General features: G+C 41.2%; 1 protein-coding gene across 1 annotated transcript in view; it reads left to right on the top strand.

The window, feature by feature from the left end:
- Positions 1 to 20,779, top strand: part of NEB (nebulin) — a 100,599-nt gene that overhangs the window by 70,745 nt on the left and 9,075 nt on the right. The window contains exons 106-130 of the mRNA XM_029962189.1: positions 723 to 827; positions 925 to 1,032; positions 2,098 to 2,202; positions 2,837 to 2,941; positions 3,070 to 3,174; positions 3,763 to 3,867; positions 3,955 to 4,065; positions 4,280 to 4,390; positions 4,885 to 4,986; positions 5,101 to 5,199; positions 7,706 to 7,816; positions 7,943 to 8,047; positions 8,756 to 8,860; positions 9,925 to 10,029; positions 10,843 to 10,953; positions 11,167 to 11,277; positions 11,876 to 11,989; positions 12,120 to 12,224; positions 12,638 to 12,742; positions 12,858 to 12,962; positions 13,756 to 13,848; positions 15,912 to 16,004; positions 17,472 to 17,564; positions 19,308 to 19,400; positions 19,830 to 19,922. Coding sequence (XP_029818049.1) covers positions 723 to 827; positions 925 to 1,032; positions 2,098 to 2,202; positions 2,837 to 2,941; positions 3,070 to 3,174; positions 3,763 to 3,867; positions 3,955 to 4,065; positions 4,280 to 4,390; positions 4,885 to 4,986; positions 5,101 to 5,199; positions 7,706 to 7,816; positions 7,943 to 8,047; positions 8,756 to 8,860; positions 9,925 to 10,029; positions 10,843 to 10,953; positions 11,167 to 11,277; positions 11,876 to 11,989; positions 12,120 to 12,224; positions 12,638 to 12,742; positions 12,858 to 12,962; positions 13,756 to 13,848; positions 15,912 to 16,004; positions 17,472 to 17,564; positions 19,308 to 19,400; positions 19,830 to 19,922 — 2,598 coding nt within the window. The remainder of the gene's footprint in view (positions 1 to 722; positions 828 to 924; positions 1,033 to 2,097; positions 2,203 to 2,836; positions 2,942 to 3,069; positions 3,175 to 3,762; positions 3,868 to 3,954; positions 4,066 to 4,279; positions 4,391 to 4,884; positions 4,987 to 5,100; positions 5,200 to 7,705; positions 7,817 to 7,942; positions 8,048 to 8,755; positions 8,861 to 9,924; positions 10,030 to 10,842; positions 10,954 to 11,166; positions 11,278 to 11,875; positions 11,990 to 12,119; positions 12,225 to 12,637; positions 12,743 to 12,857; positions 12,963 to 13,755; positions 13,849 to 15,911; positions 16,005 to 17,471; positions 17,565 to 19,307; positions 19,401 to 19,829; positions 19,923 to 20,779) is intronic.

Below are 20,779 nucleotides of genomic sequence, written 5' to 3' on the forward strand. Positions count from 1 at the left end.
TGATAATTTGTTCATAAGTTTTTTATATTTTGTCTGTCATGGTCCTGTTTCAAAAGCATGGGTTTGTTTTCTGATGCAATGAAAGTTCTGTTTTAAAAATGAGTTTTTAAAAATGTTTTCAAACCCCTTCCAGCTGCCCTCAGGATGCCTACAATGAATCCAAACTCTTGGTGAACAGCCTGTTCTCACTGAACTGTGTGAAAACAGGTTTAGAGTCCTCAGTAGGGCAAGAAAAGTGTTATCAAGACACAAATGTTGCTGCCAAAGCCTTTAAAATATATATATACAGCATTAGAATATATGTGGTGGATATTTTAATCTTTGGTTGTTTAAGATATTTTACATTTCTCCTCATTCTGGTTGTAAAATCATTAAGGTTGGAAAAGACCCCCAAGATCATCAAGTCCAACCTTGGGCCAAATATGGTGAATATTTAAAAAGGAGATGCTGTCCAGTTAGGGAATTTAAAAGTCACTGAGCTGCCAAGATTGATTCTTTAGCTCCATCCTGGAGATAAATGAATGAAGTTAATCAGACAAATTAATTACTCAGGCAGCCTCTTGGGCACAGGAGGGGTTTGCAAAGCTCAGCTCCTGGTGCACGTTCAGCTTTCTTGGGCTTTGTGGGAGGGTTTTGCAAAGTGATGTTCATGTAAAATCACATCTCTCCCAGAGGTTTTGTCCTGCTCTGGGTGTTAATTTACAATCTTTCCCCACCACCAGATTCAATACAAAAAGGACTATGAGAAGAAGAAAGACAAATACACCACGGTCTTGGATACCCCGGAGTACCTGAGGACCAGCAAAGTCAACAAACAGATCAGTGATGTGAGTGTGCTTTGGGCTCATCTCCTCCTCATCCCAGCCTTTGGAGTGGGATAATCACCCCCAGGGAATTCATCTGCTCTCCAACGTGCCTTTGCAGATTATTTACAAGCTGGAGTACAACAAAGCCAAGCCCAAGGGCTACACCACCATCCAGGACACGCCCATGTTGCTCCACGTGCGCAAGGTCAAGGACAGGATCAGTGATGTGAGTAAATCAGCCCTGGCTGGGGGTCAAAAACACACAGAATTAACTTTTTACCTTGACAGCCAATGTTTTTAACTCAGGTGTAACACTCAGGAAAAAAAAAAACCTTTCTTGTTAGAGCCTATTTTATTTTGTTTGCCTGTTAAACTCTATTTTCATTTAATGCTATTTTCATTTAGTTCATTTAAAACAGTTTTTCAGCAAGTGTTATATGTAACATTCTTCTGTAACTCTTGAAACATTTTTTTGTGTAATTATGCATTTTACTGGTAATTTACATTTTACTAGCAATAAAAGCCATGAGCTGCAACTGATCTCTAAATCATGAATTGGGAAGTTTTTTCCTAGGTTTTTGTCCTCTGGTGGCTTTTTTTGAGCCCTGAATAAATTAGTTAATACTTTACTGTGTTTATCAATTTCTTCTATGGATGTTGTGAATTCGTAAGGTAGATATTGTGGTCTAAAATAAAGATATGTTTTGATTCTGGGGCAGTGAAAGACTAGAAAGGAGAGAGAAAGGAAGATGAAGTAGATAGAATAATATATAGGATTTAGGAGTCCTGCTCCTAATTCCTCCTTCTACTTTAGGCTTTCTCCCTGACCTTTGTATTGTTCTTTAGATATCCATAAATAAAATGAGGATATTAACACTTCTGTAACTCAATATAGTACTGTCAGAATAAGTAACCTGAATGTCATTCAGATGCTCTGTGGATTATCTACATAAATAGTAAATCCAGGAAGGAAAAATAACCATATTATCCAGATACTAATGGGATCACCAGGAGACTGAGATGTTTCAAAGTGATCTGAGAACTAAAGTACATTTTTTAAAGCTCCAAATTGAATGCTGAGGTTCTACAAAGGAGTTTTCAGGAAGCATTGAATGCTCTTAGAAAACAAGTATATTTAAAGCATTTCTTTTAGCCACATCCAGTCATTTCTTCTATTAAGATTTTATCTTGACAGGAGCAAATTTACTGTTACATTTTTCACATTGGGATGCTTTTCTTGCTGCTGCTGATTGGTACCTTTGTAACATTTGATGTGTTGGTCCTTCTGTAGCTGAAATACAAAGAAATGTATGAGAGGAGCAAATCTCGCTGCAACGTCGTGGCAGATTCGGTTCATATCAAGACTCCAAGACACGCTTACAAGCTCAACAGCAACGTGAGTTCACTTAAATTCAGGTCTTATTTTCATTATGGAGAGTGTTTTAGACTGGCAGGAGAGGCCATGAGTTCCATTTTCAGTTCCACTGAATTTTCTCAGCTTGGACGTCGCTTCTAATTCTTACCCCGCTTGACTTCAATATATTTTAATTCATTTTGTGCTAAAATTCTCACTCCTGCAAGTTTTCCTTGAGGTCAGTGGAGGTCCTTCTGTGTCAGAAATCTGCTGTTCATTTAGCTGTCCTCTTTCCTGACAGACACACAACTGTCCCAGGAATTCCCTGGGATGTTCTTGTAGACAAAGCAAGCACTTCATGGGAAGCTTTCCCATGTTTTCTGGTTTTAGTGGCCCAACTCCCATTTCAAGAGGAAGAACCTGAAAGCTCCCACCTTCCTCAAAGTCAGGACATCACTTCAGCCCTTCATATTCCATTTTCCACCTAAGAGTGGGAAAACTGGAATAAATAGACTCTGCATGAGTCAGAGGAAAGCCCCAATCTGACGTAGCTGCACCTTCTTCCCTCTTCTCTCTTTTTTTGGGACAGATCAAAGAGAATTTCCCTCTCTATGTCATGTGTAAAGTTCACAACTTCCAATTAACTCTCTTTTCTTTGGTTTTTCCCTGCAAACAGCTGGATTATAAGAAGAAATATGAAGCAGCCAAGGCTCACTGGCACCTGATTGCTGACAGGCCTGACTTTGTGCAAGCAGCCAAATCATCTCTGCAGCAGAGTGATGTAAGAAAGTCAGAACAACCCAAATATTCCCTTTTCCCACATCTCTCACATCCAGAATATAAGAAACAAATTGTAGAAGATCTGAGACTCTCTTCTCTTATCCTTTTTTTATTTTTTATTCCCTGCAGTATGAATACAAACTGGACCGGGAATTCCTGAAGGGGTGCAAAATCTCTGTCACTGATGATAAAAACACAGTGTTGGCCTTAAATAATGCCATTTTAGCCAGTGATGTAAGTACCAAACTCACTTTTCCTCTCTAAGTAAGTAAAGTTCTTTGTTAGAACTTTATTTATTACATTAACTGCTTTATTAGAAATATGGTTGGAATAACAGTGAAGCTTGGAACAGTCATTCTCAGTCTCACTCCATTATTTGAATTGACTTGCTTATTTCATTAACAAATCAACAAAATTTGAATAAATTTGGTCTTGTAAATGTCACACAATATTAAATTAATATCCAAAGTTAACGTTGCCTGAACACTCCAGGCCTTCCACCCAGGTATCTCTACATTCCTGGTATTGAAATGGAAATATCTGGAGAAAGCAACAAAAAAAGCTGCAGCTATAAATCGGGCATAACACAAAGTATCTTTAATAATTACTATCAAGATATTAATATTTGCTATATCCATAAAATTCCAAGTGAGAGCTCTAGGAATGTATAGACTAAAATGAATTTATTTTGGAATATATTAAAATATGGGATTTTCTGCTAAGTTTTGCACTAGCAAGCAGACACGACTATAATAATTACTTTTTAATCTGCCACAAGACAAGATAAACATGGCTTAAAATCAGATCTTTCCTTCCTGGTAGATAAAATACAAAGAGAAGCACAACAAAGCCCGGGGAACGTACCATGTGGTCCCAGACACACCTCAGATCCTCCTGGCCAAGAATGTCAGCTCTCTTGTCTCTGAGGTAAAACACCAGCAGTTATTTGCTCCTTTTAGTTTAATTTAATCCTTGAATTGCTGTTTCTCACCTCTTTTTGTGCTGTGCTTTCAGAACAAGTACAAAGAGCACAGCAAGAAGCAGCTCCCCCACGGCTCTTTCACGACCCTGCCCGAGACGCGGGACACGGCGCACGTGAAGGAGGTGACCAAGAACGTCAGTGAGGTGGGTTCAGACTCACATCATCGTCTCCAAATAACCAACTTTGAGATCTAAACTGCAGATTGTGGTGACCAAACTGGGGACCACACGCTTTGGGAATGAGGAGACTCCACCTGAGCCCTTCTCAGCAGTTTCGGGGGGTTATTTCCAAGTTTTGGTGGCGTTTCCCTTCCTGTGAAATTGCCAAATCACACGTGGCCCTTTTTGCTCTTAACAGACAAACTATAAGAAGAAGTTTGTGAAGGAGAAAGGCAAATCTAATTATTCTGTCATGCTGGAGCCTCCTGAAGTGAAACATGCCATGGAAGTTGCCAAAAACCAGAGTACAGTGAGTTTGCCTTTTCTTTCCATTAATTAAGTAGGTTTTATAAGCAAATTCAATAAAAACCCCAAATTTCTGTATTTCTGAATTCCCTCCCAGCCTCCATATTTTGGTGTAATTTTGAAAAATTTTATTTTTCTTTTATCTGAATGATTGTATCTTTACTTTTATCTGAAAGATTAAAGTACCTATATTTACAAATATAAAATTACACTGAAATGAAGGATTTGTACTTGATCACATGGTGGGATTTAAAGTAATGTGATGCAAATCACATCTAATAATTTTTTCATTCTTTCAAATACAGACGGAATTTCCAATGTTTATTTCTTCATTTGTAGAAAACTTGCAAAAATAAATTCCCAAATCCCTTCCTTGTGAAATTATTTCAAAAATAAACCCATATACTTTCTCAGCAATGTTGCTGTGTCCTTCACTGGTATATTCCTTATGGATAATCCTCAGGAATTTCCTTTTCTTTGCCTGTTTTCATGGATTAGATTGAATACAAGAAGGATGCCAAGTCAAAGCTCCACTACACACCGATAGCAGATCGACCAGATATTAAGAAAGCAACTCAGGCTGCCAAGTTAATCAGTAATGTAAGTGGGGTTTAAGTCTTCTCTGTAATTCCTAGGCATTAATTTTCCTACTAAACCAGTGTCAGTAGAATAATTCAAAGGGAATGCCAACTGTATCTTTATTTTCCCTGTTAGATTGAGTACAAAAAGCGTGGAGCAGCTGGAGTGGGGGTGACCATGCTGGGACGGCCAGACATTGAACTGGCCAAGGAGGTGTCCAAACTCACCAGCCAGGTAAGGAGGAATTAATTAAAAAGTGGGGGAAACTTTGGAACAGTGAGAGAAATGAGACATAATATTAACTTATAATGTCACTAGTATAACCGAAATTATTTCTAGATTAGGGGAAAAGGAAAAAAAATAAAGTAAAAATTAAATACCAGCACAGGTATTTCTTTGTTCGATGAACATTTCTACTGATTTACTAAATGTCATTAATGGAGGTATAAAATCTTCTTAAAATGGTGTTGTGAGAAGATTTATTTTTTTTTTAAATGCTAAAGCTGAAGTGTTTGCCATGTTCTTTTACAGCTCTTCTGGATATTTATTGGCTTTACAAGAATCCCCCCTTGACCCAACTCTTATTACCCATCCTTTGAATGGACACTCGCTTTCTTGCAACTGCTTTCCACCCCATGTCTTCAAAATAATCTCGTGCCAGGACCTCAGAGCTTGGTTCTTTCTCCCTCTTTCATGCCTTAATGCTGGAATTGTGCCTTTCTGACCTTGCTTTCTTGCTGCTGATTGTAGGCTGAGTATCTCAAACAACACATGAGGGGCCACGGAGCTGCATCCTATGACACCCCCTGGATGAGAACCTTTAAGAAAGCCAATATGCTCAGTAGCCATGTAAGATAATTTTATTTAAGTGGCATCAATGCCATTATTGTGCACCTGTCTCTTGCTTGCTTATCATCTTGCAATTCTGAAGCATCACTTTGTTGAAACGTTATTGTGCCCTTCAAAATGGCTTTGGAGCTTCCAGATGAGTGAAAACTCATCTTTTTCACGCCAAAACACCTAAAACTTGAGGTGTTATTTTCTGAAAGTGTGCAAAAAAAAAAAGGAAATATATGTGTATGACAAATCTGAGTGATGGTGCTGGAAATTTTCAGTGAACAGTCACTAGAACTTCATTTTAACTTTCAAACCTCTATTAAAACTTCGTTTAAACTTTATGTAAATTTTAAAGGAAATTTAAAATTCTAATTTATTTATAAATGTAAACAGCCTGTTTACACTGTGCTGGAATTTCATAGTGGAAAAATAGTGTGTGACTGAATCAATCCCACAGCCTGGGAGGGCTTGGAAGGCACATAATTTCTTATCCTTCTTCCCACCTCAAAACCTTTGTAAAATAAGAAAGTGAGCCTGGGCTGCAGCTGTTGAAGTGGCAGCAGCAGGTCTGTGCCATTTCAGTGTTACACATGTATTTCCAAGTGAAAAAAAGGGTGGATTTTCGTTTTTCCATATCTGCTGCATGTGTCTGTGGCATGTTTGAGTGTCAGGAAAACCATGGATCTCTTCAACAGAGCCAGGGATTCTTTAATTGAACCACTGAATTACAAGAAAAAGAAGAAATTAAGTTTATTCCCACTCAGTGCTGAGATCCTCCTTTTCCATGCTCTTGTCCCAGTGCTGACCAGTTCTTTGGGTCTTTTAAACATTCTTTGCTGAGATTATTTTAGTTCTGAGAGAAAATAAGCTGCTGTAGAGGCAGTGAGGGAGCAAAGAATAACTGGAATATCTTCAACTATTTTGTTTTCTCTTGGCTATCTCTTCTCATAAACTTCTTATGTCCTTCTTTATGTCCTGTTTGTTTATCCAGTTGGGTTTTTTTAGTTGGATTTTGTCTGTCTGTCATGCTTGCTTTCAATTCTGCAATTTTTGGGGGTTAAAAAATTCTCATTCTTGTCACCATTTCTCTGCCTCCAGCCTGGATCTGCTGGATTATTATGGCTCTCATTACCTGTCTGCTGCTGCTGTGGCTTGGAAGTGTTACTAAACCTCTTGTATAATCTAATTCCTGGTAATTAATTGTGTCCCTGTCCTGTTTGTGATCATTGGTGTCATTTGTCTCTTATTCAGCCAGAACACACTGTTTGTATAATAACATATCGAAAAGTATTTGATGTATTGACATCTTCGGTGCTCTTATGTCTTTTAAAGCTCTTATTTCTCCAAGAAATATGTAAAAAGTTCTTTTAAACACCTTATATATCCTCGTATTATATCATATCATATCATATCATATCATATCATATCATATCATATCATATCATATCATATCATATCATATCATCTTACATTATTATATTATATAAAATATAATATATATTTTATATATATAATTGTTTTATGCTATACTCTTATTATACCTCTCTTTTCATCTCTTTGTGAAATGTCTTTAGTCAATGGCCAGTTCTCATCAAGTGAAAAATTCTTCCTGTCCCAGGGCCAGGATTTGACTCTATTTTGGCACCACAATTCTCTCGGCTCTTCTATTTTTACACCGAGGAGATGCAGTTTTTCATTCAAGTGGTATTTTGTAAACACAGATGTAGATTTTCTTTCCATGTCAGGTTTTCTTTGCTATAACCTTTATTCCACTGGGTGCCTTCAGGTTATTACATTTCTGTTCTTCTCCCCAGCAGCCCCATTGAAGCAGAGCCTCTTTGCCTTCTGCACCAAACAAGCGAGTCCTCAAGAGCAGTTGTAACCCCTGGTTGTTTCCATTTAGGTGAAATACAAGGAGAACTTTTCCAAAGAGTTGGGTAAGAAGCCAAAGTATGACCTAAAGGAGGCCAAAATCTACAAGACCATGAAGGACGCCCACAACATGGCCAGTGAGGTACGGGGGGGTTGTGCTTTGCCCTGAGGGGGGAAGTTCAGATTTCTTTGCCAAAAACCCTCTTGGTGTTACTAAAACACCCCCCAGCCCAGTTTCGTGAGGTGGTTTGTCCCCCCTGACGTGCAGGTGAAGTACAAAGCTGACCTGAAGAAGCTCCACAAGCCCGTCACGGACATGTCGCAGTCGCTGATCATGAACCACGTGCTGAGCACGAGCCAGCTCGCCAGCGCTGTAAGACCCCTAACTCACCCCTAATTCCCAATCCCACATGGAATTCCCTCTGCTAACTCCTCCTGTAACAGCTCCTCCCTGTGTTGTTCCCATGGGACGTCACCTGGTAGTGATCTCTTCCTCCACCTCCTAATTATTAGTTCCTCGTTAACCAGCAGCTTCACCACTTTTGTCCTCTGGGAAGGGAAATCTTTCAAATCCTCTGATAATTTTTAGTGGATTGATTCTTTATCCCATTTTAACTGGTTGCACTACACTAACAAATGCCTTTTTTTTTTCTTTACTGATTAATATATTTAAATTCTTTAATTTTTTTCTGGTTTTTTATCTTTTCATGTTTGTTTAATATCCCCCTGTTATAAACCTCCATGATTATGCCTAACAAAATAATTGAGAATTTTACTGAGAAAAGGCAAAAAATGTATCTTGGTACAGCCTTTTCTTTTATCTGCTGTGTTTTCTCTTTCCTTTTTCTTTTTTTTAATGGTTTTGACAAAATCTTTGTTACAACCCCCCAAAAAAATAACCCACACCTTTAACTCCCAGTTTCCAAAATCACTTCTAAACTTCTTGCTTTTTGTTTTGCTTCTTGTATTTCTAATTTCTCTTTGATGTTCCATTGAAGTGTTGCTTTGATTGGACCTGAGAAGTAAATTTTCTGAGGGATTTTTTTTTTTATTGAGATGATTTTTGACACCTTCCCTTCAGTACCAGTACAAGAAGCAATATGAGAAGAGTAAGGGTCACTACCATGTGGTGCCAGATAATCTTGAGCAGGTTCATCTCAGGGAGGCATCAGAACTCCAGAGCCACGTAAGTTGGTCGTGTGTTTGTCCTTATCCCAAAAAATATCCATCCCTGAAATCCTCCCAGGAAATTCTCTCCAGTCTCTAACAATCCCTCTCTGCTTTACCAACGCTGCCTCATGAGAAATATCTGCACATTTGCAAGTAGAACACAGAAAATATACAGAAAAATACCTTCATTACACAGTCAGTCTCAGTTCCTCACCCCTGCTGTGCATGGATTTTTTACAGTGTATAATACATTTATCAGGGGGATTTCCCTATAGAAAAATGACCTGGAAATCACAGAAAAACTGGAAACTGGAGGAGTCAGGGTTGTTGTTCACAGTTGTATTTTCAACTGCTTTAATTATTCAAGTGCAAGGAGACCTCTGCCATTCCTTTTCTGCATCCAAAATTGTTTTAACCCAAACAACTATTAAATATGTCTGGTTTTCCCCTCTGCAATAAAATGGTGAATCATTCCAGAGAAATTCAAACTCTGATTTGATCTCTAATCCTCTCTATTCCAAGTATTTATTGGCTGTAGAGCAAGAGGAAAATTGCTGGTAGGACACAAAGGACCGTGGTTATGGCATGGAATGGAATTCCAGGATTTTTTTGGGTTGGAAGGGACCCCAAACCCCATCCAGTCCCACCCCCTGCCATGGACAGGGAACACCTTCCACTAGCCCAGGTTGCTCCAACCTGGCCTTGGACACTTCCAGGGACTTTCAAGGCATGGAAGAGCAAAAAGGCCACATAACAAAGGACTGTAAGAAAATGGTTAAAATTAAATTTTAAGTCACTACTTTTTGGGATCAGGCTCTGACTCAGTGACATCTCATTCAACAGTTGATGCCCTAAAGGCTGGGTAATGTAATTTATAGGAAGAATATCTTCAACTTTGTGGACATTTTCCTTCCTGGGCACCAAATTTGAAATTTGATGGTCAGTAATAGACTTTTCAGGAAGGTAAACAGTATTAAGCATTAATTTTTTACCACAGAACTGTTGTCAGTGAGCAGATATTAGTCAGTGAATTGGATCTTGGATTATTTAGGAGGGTGACTTTTTGTCTTTTCTTCTCAGGTGAAATACAGGGAAAAGTATGAGAAGGAAAAAGGAAAACCCATGTTGGACTTTGAGACTCCAACATACCTCACAGCAAAGGAGTCCCAGCTCATGCAGAGCGAGGTACAGTCAAAATCAGTACTGATGGTCAAAAAAAATCCTGCAATTTATTTTTTTATAGTTAAACTTTAATAGACATTTAATAGGCAGTTATACCTACATCCTGTGCATGCTGAGAGACTGAAAAATTACAGTTCCATCAGATTTCTTTACACTGGTTATGAAATGCCACTGAAGCTTTCCTGTGTCACAGTAAAGTGGGTTTTTATCTGTTTTTTTTTTAGCAAGAAGCTCTCAGTAAATGAAGCTTAAACAAGTCTTTGAGGAAGAAATGTAACATGAAATACATCTCCCTTAAACTTTACAAAAAAAAAATACAGTGTGTGTTGGTTATCACAGCCCACAGAAAGTGCCCTGGTTATTTTTTCACCTCAAACCTCCATTTTTGAGGAAGCCCCTTATTCCCTGTGTGTCTCTGCTGTCCCAGACCTGTCACTCCATTTCCCTGAGCAGTGTTGTTGGGTTTATTTGAAGTATAATCTTGTTCTGGCACAGATGGAGGCTTGGCCATATATCTTTATAGGGCCATATAAGTCATTGTGTTGGAGTGATTCCTTTAAGTATTTTCTCTGCACAGACAAATAAGTAGAAAAATAAAAAAATAAAGGCAGGATCTGGTCATATTTCCATTGAAAAGCAATGAGCTGTTTCATAACCTTCGGTGAAAATAGGATTTATTGCTTTAGGTGCCCTCAAATGGTGTCATTAATGCTAATTCCTGCTCCATCCTCCCAGTAGTTTTTCACATCATTAAAAATGCTGTGATAAACACTTGCTATTTTGCTTTTTTTTTCCCCCCCTTCTTGCTTTCATTAGAAAGAATACAAGAAGGACTTTGAGGAGTCCATGAAGGGCAGGAACCTGACTGGCCTGGAGGTCACACCATCCCTGTTACATGTCAAATATGCAACCAAAATAGCCAGTGAGGTACCAGCAACTCTGTGCTTTATTCCCTCCTTCTTGTTTTCCACATCTGTTTTTTTTTATTTTGGAGCTTTTGTGATTCTTTTTACTTTCATTCTTTTAATTATTATTATTATTCATTATTTTTTATCATTATTTATTTATATATTATTAAGTGGTAGAGTGCAGAGCTCCCTTTAGCCTGGATTTGCAGGTTTTCTCCTTCTTCTCCTGCAGAAAGAGTACAAGAAGGATCTGGAGGAAGGTGTCAAGGGGAAAGGACTGACAGCCCTGGAGGAGACTCCAGAGATGTTGAGAGCCAAGAATGCAACTCAGATCCTCAATGAGGTATGTCAGAGCTCTTTGGAAAATTCCTGAGTGGATGGAACATCCTCCAGCTGCCATGGAAAGGAATAACTTCCACTAGATCAACTCCAAACCCTGTCCAACCTGGCCTTGGACACTTCCAGGGATCCAGGGGCAGCCACAGCTTCTCTGGGCAACCTGGGACAGGGCCTGCCCCCCCTCCCAGCCAGCAATTCCTTCCCAATATCCCATCTAAATCTACCCTCCCACTGAGGGAGGAATGAACTTTGTCATTCCCTAGAAACTCCCGAGTAGAGTGATAAAAAGAACATGGGCGGGTGACTAAGGATCAAAATGGGAACTCTTTTGTGGCTTTGCAGTCACTGCTGGGAATTCAGGTGGAAAACGGGTGCTGGGATCAATAGTCAGATCAGTCCAGAGACTCATTTAGGTCATTAGTCCATTGCCTAAATCAGTCAAGGGACTAAGCCAAGGTCTAAGTTGTGAAGTGCACCCTGAAGTGACTGGATTGAACTGTGAGTTGATATTGGTAGTATTCCTGTTCTGAGGTGTGCTCATGAAAGTTGCTGAAGGTATTTCCTTCCCCTTGCCATGATCTATTCCCTGTCTTGCCCCGCAGAAAGAGTACAAAAAAGCCTTGGAGTTGGAAATCCGAGGAAAAGGCCTGACAGAGCTGGCTCTGGAGACCCCGGATTTCGTGCGGGCCAAGAACGCCACGGACATCGCCAGCCAGGTGTGTGGGGGGACCCTGAGCTGTCAGCTGGGCTCTTCTTAAAGGAAACCTCAGTTCTTTGTGCTTAAACCCAGAGCAAGTTGTTGTGCAGAGATGATTGAGGCACCTAAACCTGAGCTTTGCCCGACAGATCAAATACAAACAATTGGCAGAAATGGAGAAAGCCAACTACACCAGTGTTGTTGATACTCCAGAGATTATTCATGCCCACCAGGTCAAGAACCTTTCCAGCCAGGTATCTCGAGTGAAGCGACCTAATCACTGTTCATTGGCCACAAAATACTAATTTGGGCACCTAAATAACCACCTCTGACACCTTTCAGGTTACACCAGGAAGCAAATCTCTCTAGAGCTGTGATGTGGCATCTTACTCTGAAATTCCATTTCAATAATCAAATTAATTGATTTTAATGCTGTGTAATACTCTGCAATACCAAAGCTAATTCTTTTCTGCGTGGATTTAGCTTAATTTTCCACTCCTTAATAACCTAATATTTAAATTAATTACACAGAGGCATAATCTCAGTTTACAGCAGGCAGAGGAGTACTCACATCTTCATAACGATGGGCATCATGCAGCAATAAATAATGCCAGCTTATCACTGCTTCTGTGGTTTCTGTTTTAATGTATTTGGGATTTTCTGTTAGAAAAAATACAAGGAAGAGGCAGAGAAGAGCATGTCACACTATGTGCCTGTGGCAGACACCCCAGAAATGCAGCGAGTCCGGGAGAACCAAAAGAACTTCAGCATAGTAAGTACAGAAATACAAAAATTATTTTTTTTTCTCAGCTTCAAAGAAAACTCTACAAGTAAAGGTTTATGGGATGGAGTCAACATTTGACATTTTACTTGAACTTTTCCAACAGCTCCAGTACCAGTCAGACCTTCAGAACAGCAAAGGAAAAGTCACAGTTGTCCAAGACACCCCAGAGATGCTGCGGGTGAAAGAAAACCAGAAGAACTTCAGCTCGGTAGGGTCACTTTGTGTCCTCAGCTGTCCCCAGAAATCCAGTTTAATGCTGGATAAAATAACTGGGTTTGGCTCTCCTCTTCCAGGTCCAGTAGATTTAGTTGGGTTTTATGGAGTGTTTTTACCACCTGTTTTTTTTATGGAGTGCCCTGATTGGACTTTTCGCATACATAGCTGTGATATAGTTAAAACAGTCACTCCTGTAATTAATTAGTATTCATTAGTAATTAATTAGTATTCCTTTTCTTTTGTCCTGTTACCCTGTAAGTGCATTTTTGTCCTGTGGCCCCTCGTGCACTGTCTGCCTGACTTGTTTCCCATTCCATGTTGCTGTGAAGTTCCTCAAGTCTGTTGTAGAACTTTGCCTCCAGCACCATTATTAAAGCACACAACAAAGGGGAAAACATTTGTGGAAAACAAATTAGAGCAAATTACGATTTTCAATCCTAAAATTGGCCCACAAATGTTTGGATCATAGAATTATGGAATGGTTTGTGTTGGAAGGGACCTTCAAGCCCATCTCGCCCCACCCCCTGCAGGGGCACCTTCCACTAGCCCAGGTTTCTCAGATGTTCTACTGAAATATATTTGATTTATTATATCAATGATATTCTACTTAAAATGCATCAAATATAAACGATCAGCCCCTTTTTTCCCCCCAAATGGTGCTGAGACTTCAGCGAGGCAACAGGCAGTGACTGGAGCTGGTCCTTTGTGCCCCAGTTCACTCTCTTAAGAGCAAGAATGTTGTGTTTTGGATGCTTAACCTTGTTGTCTTCATTCTAAATATTAAGATTTTGTATAAAGAAGATATTGGAACTGGAACCACTATTGAAAAGACACCAGAGATGCAGAGAGTTAAACAAACCCAGGATAATATCAGCTCGGTACAAAAGAATTGATTTTTAATCCTCTACCACTGCTAATTCCTCTTGAAATAATATTTCTTTTTCTATTTTTTTTTCTTCTCATGTTGCTAACAGTGGTTTGGCAATAACCCCACCCAGCTGAGGGTGACTTTCTTCAAGTTTTTGCCTCTCCTTTTTACTTTAACAGTCATCTTTCTAATGATTAACACTCAGTTTCTTACTTACAACCCATTTCTAAACCACGAGAGCTCTTGCCAGCATTTTAATCTCACCCCAAAGATTGTTTGGACAGAATCAAAGAATCGTTTAGGTTGGAAGGGACTTGTTGAGAGCATCTGTTGCTCCAGCAGGGTCTGGAGGTTGCTTGGATGAGCTGGGTTTTGAGTATCCCACAGGATGAAGATTCCACAACCTCTCCAGGCAATTTTGTTCCAGTGTCTGTGTGACCATCTCACCGTTAAAAAGTGTTTTACTGTGATCAGACTGAATTTTCTGGTGGTGGTTTGTTTTTTTTTTGTTTGTTTTTTTTTTTTTGGTTTTTTGGGGTTTTTTTTGGTTTTTTTTGTTGTTGTTGGGTTTTTTTGGTTGATTTTTTTGTTTGTTTTATTTGTTTATTTGTTTTGTTTGTTTAGGATTTTTTGGTTTTTTTCAGGGATTGTTGGTTTGTTTTAGGTTTTTTGCTTGTGTGGTTTTTGGGTTCTTTTTTTGGTGTTTTTTTTTTTTTGGGGGGGGGAGGGTTTTGTTTTTTTTCTGTTTGGTTTGTTTTATTTTTTTGTCCTGTCACTGACAGCTCCTAAAAAGAGCAGCTCCCTCCCCTTTATTCCTTCTCACTGGGCATTTCTACACATTGAGAAGTTCCCCCTGAACATCCTCTCCAAACTGAAGAGTCTCAGCTCTCTGAGCCTCTTCTCATGTCTGAGGTGATCCTGTCTCCTACTCATCTTTTTGGCTTCTCCAGTCAGTCCATGTCTGGGGAGCCCAGAGCTGGACACACAACTCCAGTTGCAGCCTCACTGAGTGGAGGGGCAGGATCACCCACCCTGGCCTGCTGGGAGTGCCCTCCTGAATCATAAGCCCATGGAATCAATGGGTTGGGATGGAAGAACCTTGGCCTTTGCCGTGAGGGTCCTCAGGATCCTTCTCTGCAAAGCTGCTTCCCAGCCAGTTATTCCCAGCCCGGGGCTGTTCCTCCCCATTACAGGACCTTGAATTCCCCCCTGTGGAACCTCCTGAGGTGCCTCTCAGCCCCTTTCTCCATCCCTGTCCCTCTGGATGCAGCACAACCCTTGGCTGGATCAACCAACCCTCCCAGCTTTGTCACCCTCTGTCCCAGATCCAGGTCCCCCGGGAGGGTGACCCAGTTTTGACCTGGGGGTCCCCCAGTGGTCACTTGTGTCCAGCTGCTCCTGGTGCCACTGCTCAGGACCCCCTGGATCCAGTTTTCTGTCCGTGTCTTGTGCTTGTCTGTGGAGCTGCCAGGGCCAACAAGTGCCCCCAGCCTCAGGAAAGCTTCTCTTGTCAAGCTTTTACATGATATCAAAAGCTGCAGCACTCTAAAATTGGAATAATTATACATAGTCCTTCTCTTTCCAAACTCATAAATCTCTTCTCTGCTTTTTTGGAATGCTGGTGTCACTTTGGTCTAAAATACTAACATTTCAGCCAATTTGTTGATGCAGAATGTGTTCAATATGTTGTTGTGAGGTGCATTTTCCCTTGCTGTGCCCAGGCAGACGCAGAGAGCGCTGGGATGTTGGGTGAGGACTCTCACCTTGGCTGAACACGAGGGATTCTTGCACAGCCCAAATTCTCCTTTCACTGGTAGAAAGACCAAATGGAATGGGGTTCCAGCTGGTTTTATAAAACCTTTCCAGTGCCATTCCCAGCGACTCAGCAGCTGAAGTTGCCTTGTCCCAGATTTCTTGGCAAGGCGATGGGAATCCTTTACCAGTTCAAACCCACGAGATCCTTTAAATTCTCACTCTCCACAAGCTCAGGAAAGAAAAATTTTCTTTCTGTATCCATAATGAATCCATTTAGTGCTTCAGTGTAACCCCTTTTTGCTGTCTGTGCCTCTGCAGATCAAGTACAAGGAGAGCATTGGGAAGGGAACCCCCATTCCCGACCTGCCGGAGGTGAAGCGCGTCAAGGAGACCCAGAAGCACATCAGCTCGGTATGGCCCTGTCTGTGCCCCCTCCACACCACCCACAGCTCCAGCTCCAACTTTTACTCCTTGGCTGTTGGTTTTAGGGTTGGGAAGAGTCTCCCAAATCCTTGGGTTGAGCAGCAGGGAGTTTAAATCCCTGAACTCGATCACAGTCGGTCACTTCCTGCATTAATTCTGTGACCTTTTCTAAACACACAAGTAGGAGCAAAAATTACCCAGGTTGTGTTGTAATTAGTCTGAAAAAAAAATGGATCAGGTAGGGAGAACTTTGTGGAAAAAACCCAAATGGAGCTTCTTTATAGTCACAAAATAAGGGAAAACAAAACCTGGCTGTTCCCTTATCTAAGTGTAGATTTTAACAACCACAACGTGTTTCCCAGCTCATTTTTGCACAACTGAGTTCTTTTCTCAATTTTTTTCCCAACCTTTTACATAGTTTCATTTTCCCTTGCTGAGATTGCTTTATTTTTGGTTGGTTTTTTTTTTTCATTGTTTCAATTATATCAAGCACTGAAAGTTGCTGGTTTTTTTTTTTTACTTACCTTGTTTTGTTGCAAGTATTTTACTACTTGCAGGAAGAGCCCTGAATGCATTTGTCATGTATTTCTATGTGGTTGGGGTTTAAACCAACCCAGGTTTCTCCTATACAACTCCCTCCACAAAAAAATACAATCTTTTTGAAATCAAACTTAATAACATGAGGGATAATAGTTATCCTTAGTTGAGAGTTTTCCTCTCACAACTAGAATTGTTTTCCTTACTAGAGATCTAACCCACAGTAAAGCAGTGCTGTTGCAAACAAACAGGCACAGAAATCAAAATGAATGAAGCCCACAATTAAGTATTTGTGGATTAAACATGGTTATAAAAGATTAACACCATCAAAGAGACTCCAGAAATGCTGAGTGCCTGAAAAATAATACTGTTATAGTTCCTGAACTCAGGTGAAAAGCAAAACCTCTGGTCAGGAGGATATTTGTCCTTGAAGTGTTTGAGGTGCTTGAACACACTGAAGTCAGAGCACTTTGCTGAGCTGGTGGCTGGGCTTGTACAGACAGTGAGGGACAGAAACTGGGCACTATTTCCATGTGATCCCAGGGAAATTCTCTGTCCCAGTGCAGCTCTTGTGGAAGTCGTGATCTCTGCAACAGGAGGGGGGAGCCAGAGGGGGTTCGGGCTCTGCTCCCAGGGAACAAGGGACAGGAGGAGAGGGAACGGCCTCAGGCTGTGCCAGGGGAGGCTCAGGTTGGACATCAGCCTTTCTCATGGAAAGGGTGGTCAGGCACTGGCAGGGGCTGCCCAGGGAGGTTTGGAGTGCCCAGCCCTGGAGGTGTCCAGAGAAGGCCTGGCCGTGGCACTCAGTGCTCTGGGCTGGGGGACAAGGTGGGGAATGATCACAGGGGAGACTCCATGACCTTGGAAGTGTTTTCCAGCCTCAGTGATGCCATGACTCTGTGCCCTTGTGTCCTGCAGGTGTTGTACAAGGAGGAGCTGGGCACGGGCACCCCCACGCCCGTGACCCCCGAGATAGAGCGAGTCAAACGCACGCAGGAGCACATTAGCTCGGTACCGGCCCCGGGACTTGTAACAACGGCTGTTGTTATAATCCTGCTCTGTAACCCCCTAACACTCCTCCTCCCTCAGGGGTTTAGTCCTGGCTTTGCCCTGGCAGTGTCTTAACTCATTGATATCCCACCTGTTTGTGCTTTTGGGGGATTCACACCTTTCCACACCAACCAGAACCGAATTTAACGTGGTGTTTCTCCCCATGTTTATCTCGACCCTTTATCTTCTCTTCCCTCCAATCACCTATTTACAGAATAATCCCCCATCAGCCTCTTCCTTAATATTTGCCTCTGGATCCAGTGTGAAGTGAATTAAGAGGTGATCTAACGCTGAGCATAACCCAGGGAAGGGTCAGCCGTGGTGGTTGTGCCTGTGCTGAGGGGTTTTTGTGGGCGCTGTCTCGTCCCTCGCAGGTGTTGTACAAGGAGGGTTTAGGGACGGGCACCGCGACCCCGGTGACGCCGGAGATGGAGCGAGTGCGGCGTAACCAGGAGAACATCAGCTCGGTACTGCCCTTCCAAATGCCAGTCAGACCCCTTCAGCTCCTCCACTGACACCCTCCTTCCCATTCCTGGGTGACCTGGGAGCAGCCCTTCCCTTATGGAATCACTGAAACCCTGTCAGGATCCTGATAGTTTCGTTTTTCCCTCATTTAACCTGTCACTCAGTTGTTCCAGCTGGGAGATTTTAACCTCAGTCATTCAAGCAGTTGAGTGCTGCCTTGTTGTAATTCCCAAGGAATTGTTAGCAGTGTGAGTGGTGTCACTGTCCTCAATAACAGAACCCACCCTTCCAACATCTCCAGCCTCACCTCTGCAATGGAAAAGAACCCTTAACCCTTCCTGGCTCAGGGAATCATGGAATGGTTTGAGTTGGAATTTCTGCTGTGTTGGCTGTTCTCTTATACCCCCAGGTCTTTCTAAGGAATCCAGGTGGCATTCCCAGGTCACTGCATATGAAAACATGGTGAAAATTGCATATAGATGGAAAAATTGCTGTAGGGAGGAATATTGATCTGGATCATTTCTCCTCCTGACACTTCCCAGTCAAATGGCCACTGTGTCATCATTTTGTTCAGTATTCCTGCTTTCATTGGGGCAGTTTATGGCTCATTTTGGCTCAGTTCAGACATGAAATAAGTCCTGTCTTGAGGCCGTTTCAGAGAAGCCCCTGTTGGTAAATGTTCTGCTGCACTTCCCATCCCTGAGGTCCTGCAGCTGCCTCAGTTTGGAATCCTTGGAGCCAAAGCTGCTCGTGCCAGGTCTGTTATTTGAGTAGAGGAATCCTTTGCAGGGGGGTTTCCAGGTAGTTTAGAACTCCCACATTTCTGTGCCCAGTGGAAAAAAAAGCTCAGTGGAACCTCAGCCCCCTGTTTTCATTGAAGGTTCTTTGCTGAACTTTGAACAAGGCTGGAAAAACACCATTTTTCATACTTTGATGTTTCCCTGTATTAAATTATTGCTCTTCTTTCTCTCTTTTCATTCTTTTCCTTTTTTAACTTCTTTTCCTTTCTTGTTTTTTCCCCCCTTTCTCCTTTTTTTTTCCTTCCTCTTTTTTTATTTTTCCCTTTCTCCTTTTTTCCCCTTTTTCCTCTTTCCCCTTCTTTTTTTCCCCTTTCTCCTTTTTTTTCCCCTTTCTCCTTTTTTTTCCCCTTTCTCCTTTTTTTTCCCCTTTCTCTTTTTTTTTCCCCCTTCTCCTTTTTTATCCCCTTTCTCCTTTGATTTTACTTTCCTGCTGCCCCAGGTGTTGTACAAGGAGGGGCTGGGGGTTGGCACCCCCGTTCCTGTCACCCCTGAGATGGAGAGGGTCAAACGCAACCAGGAGAACTTTAGCTCGGTATCTTTTGCCTTTTTTTTAATGCTAATTAACTTATAAACTCATCTCCTTTCTGCTATTACATTTTTAATTACTCTGTTATATTTGATGTACTGATTTTTTGAAATATTTTCCTGTAATCGTAACACTCAGTGCTTGGTGTCCATTAATTTTTTTTCCTGCAGTTTAAGGTATTTTGCATTTTTAAAACCACTTTTTTAATATAATTTGCTTCATTCCTTCCCTTTAATCCTTTTATTATTCTGCTCCAAGCAGTTGGATGTACATTCCCAGCTGTCCCTTCCTCTGGATTGAATTGATCACAATTATTAACTGGTTGATCCTTCCTAATTTTTCCTGCTTTCTGGTATATTTAATGGGCATAAAATCACAAGAATTACCTCCACCAAATGCAGGTTTTTTTGTCCTGAACTGCCTGTTGCCCCCCAGGTGTTGTACAAGGAGGAGCTGGGCACAGGAACCCCCACCCCTGTGACCCCCGAGATCCAGAGGGTCAAACGCAACCAGGAAAACTTGAGCTCGGTATTTTTCAACTTGGAAAGCAAAAAAAAACCCCAAACCTTTTAATCTCTTTCAAAAATACTCTTAACACCCAAATTCTCCTGCTGTATTTCCCTGTAATCAATTCACACAACAACAACATCTCATTCCTTGTGTTTTGAGATTTTTTTCCTCCTTAATTTCTTTTGATTGGATCCACCTCACTAATGATTTTTAGATTCCCTGTTCCCGTCTTTCTCTTGCCATATTTTTTATTTTCTGCTTTTCCTTTTATTAATCACTTCAACCCTTGGTTATTGGGGTTTTTTCCCCTGGTTTTTACCACATATAAAAACTAAACTATTTATTTCCTTCCCCAAATCCGTGGCTGTGACCCGACTCTGCTCCCTCCCGTGTGCTCTGCTGGTGTGGGGTGGGCAAATCAAGTGGAATTGCTGCCTTTGTTCCTTCTGTGTTGGATGTGACGCCTTTTCCTTTGGGAAATGTTGGATGTTGTTGCAGGGATACAGTGGCCCAAGTCCCAGGTGGTGGGAACTGCCCTGGGGGTGTTGGTAGCACCGTTAGAGGGGAAAAAATCACTGAGGTTGGGATGTTTGGAAAAGTGAGGAAGTGCCACTGAAAACAGGAGAGGAGTAGTAATAATAGATATAAATATAAAATATAAATATAAAATATATATATAAAATCGTAGTTGAGGTGTGTGTACAGCAAAGGTTTCAGGAAGGTGCCTCAGGCCCTGCTCCTCCAATGAGTCACTTATGGTCAGGAAAATGTTTTCCCTCACAGCTGCTGAAAGGACAATAATGTGTTTATTGCCAATTTATTGTCAAATATTGACAATAATGTATTTATTGGCATTTATATCAGACTTTAGTCTT

Source organism: Manacus vitellinus, unplaced genomic scaffold, assembly GCF_001715985.3.
Source record: "Manacus vitellinus isolate BGI_N305 unplaced genomic scaffold, ASM171598v3 scaffold_43_pilon, whole genome shotgun sequence".
NCBI lineage: Eukaryota > Metazoa > Chordata > Aves > Passeriformes > Pipridae > Manacus > Manacus vitellinus.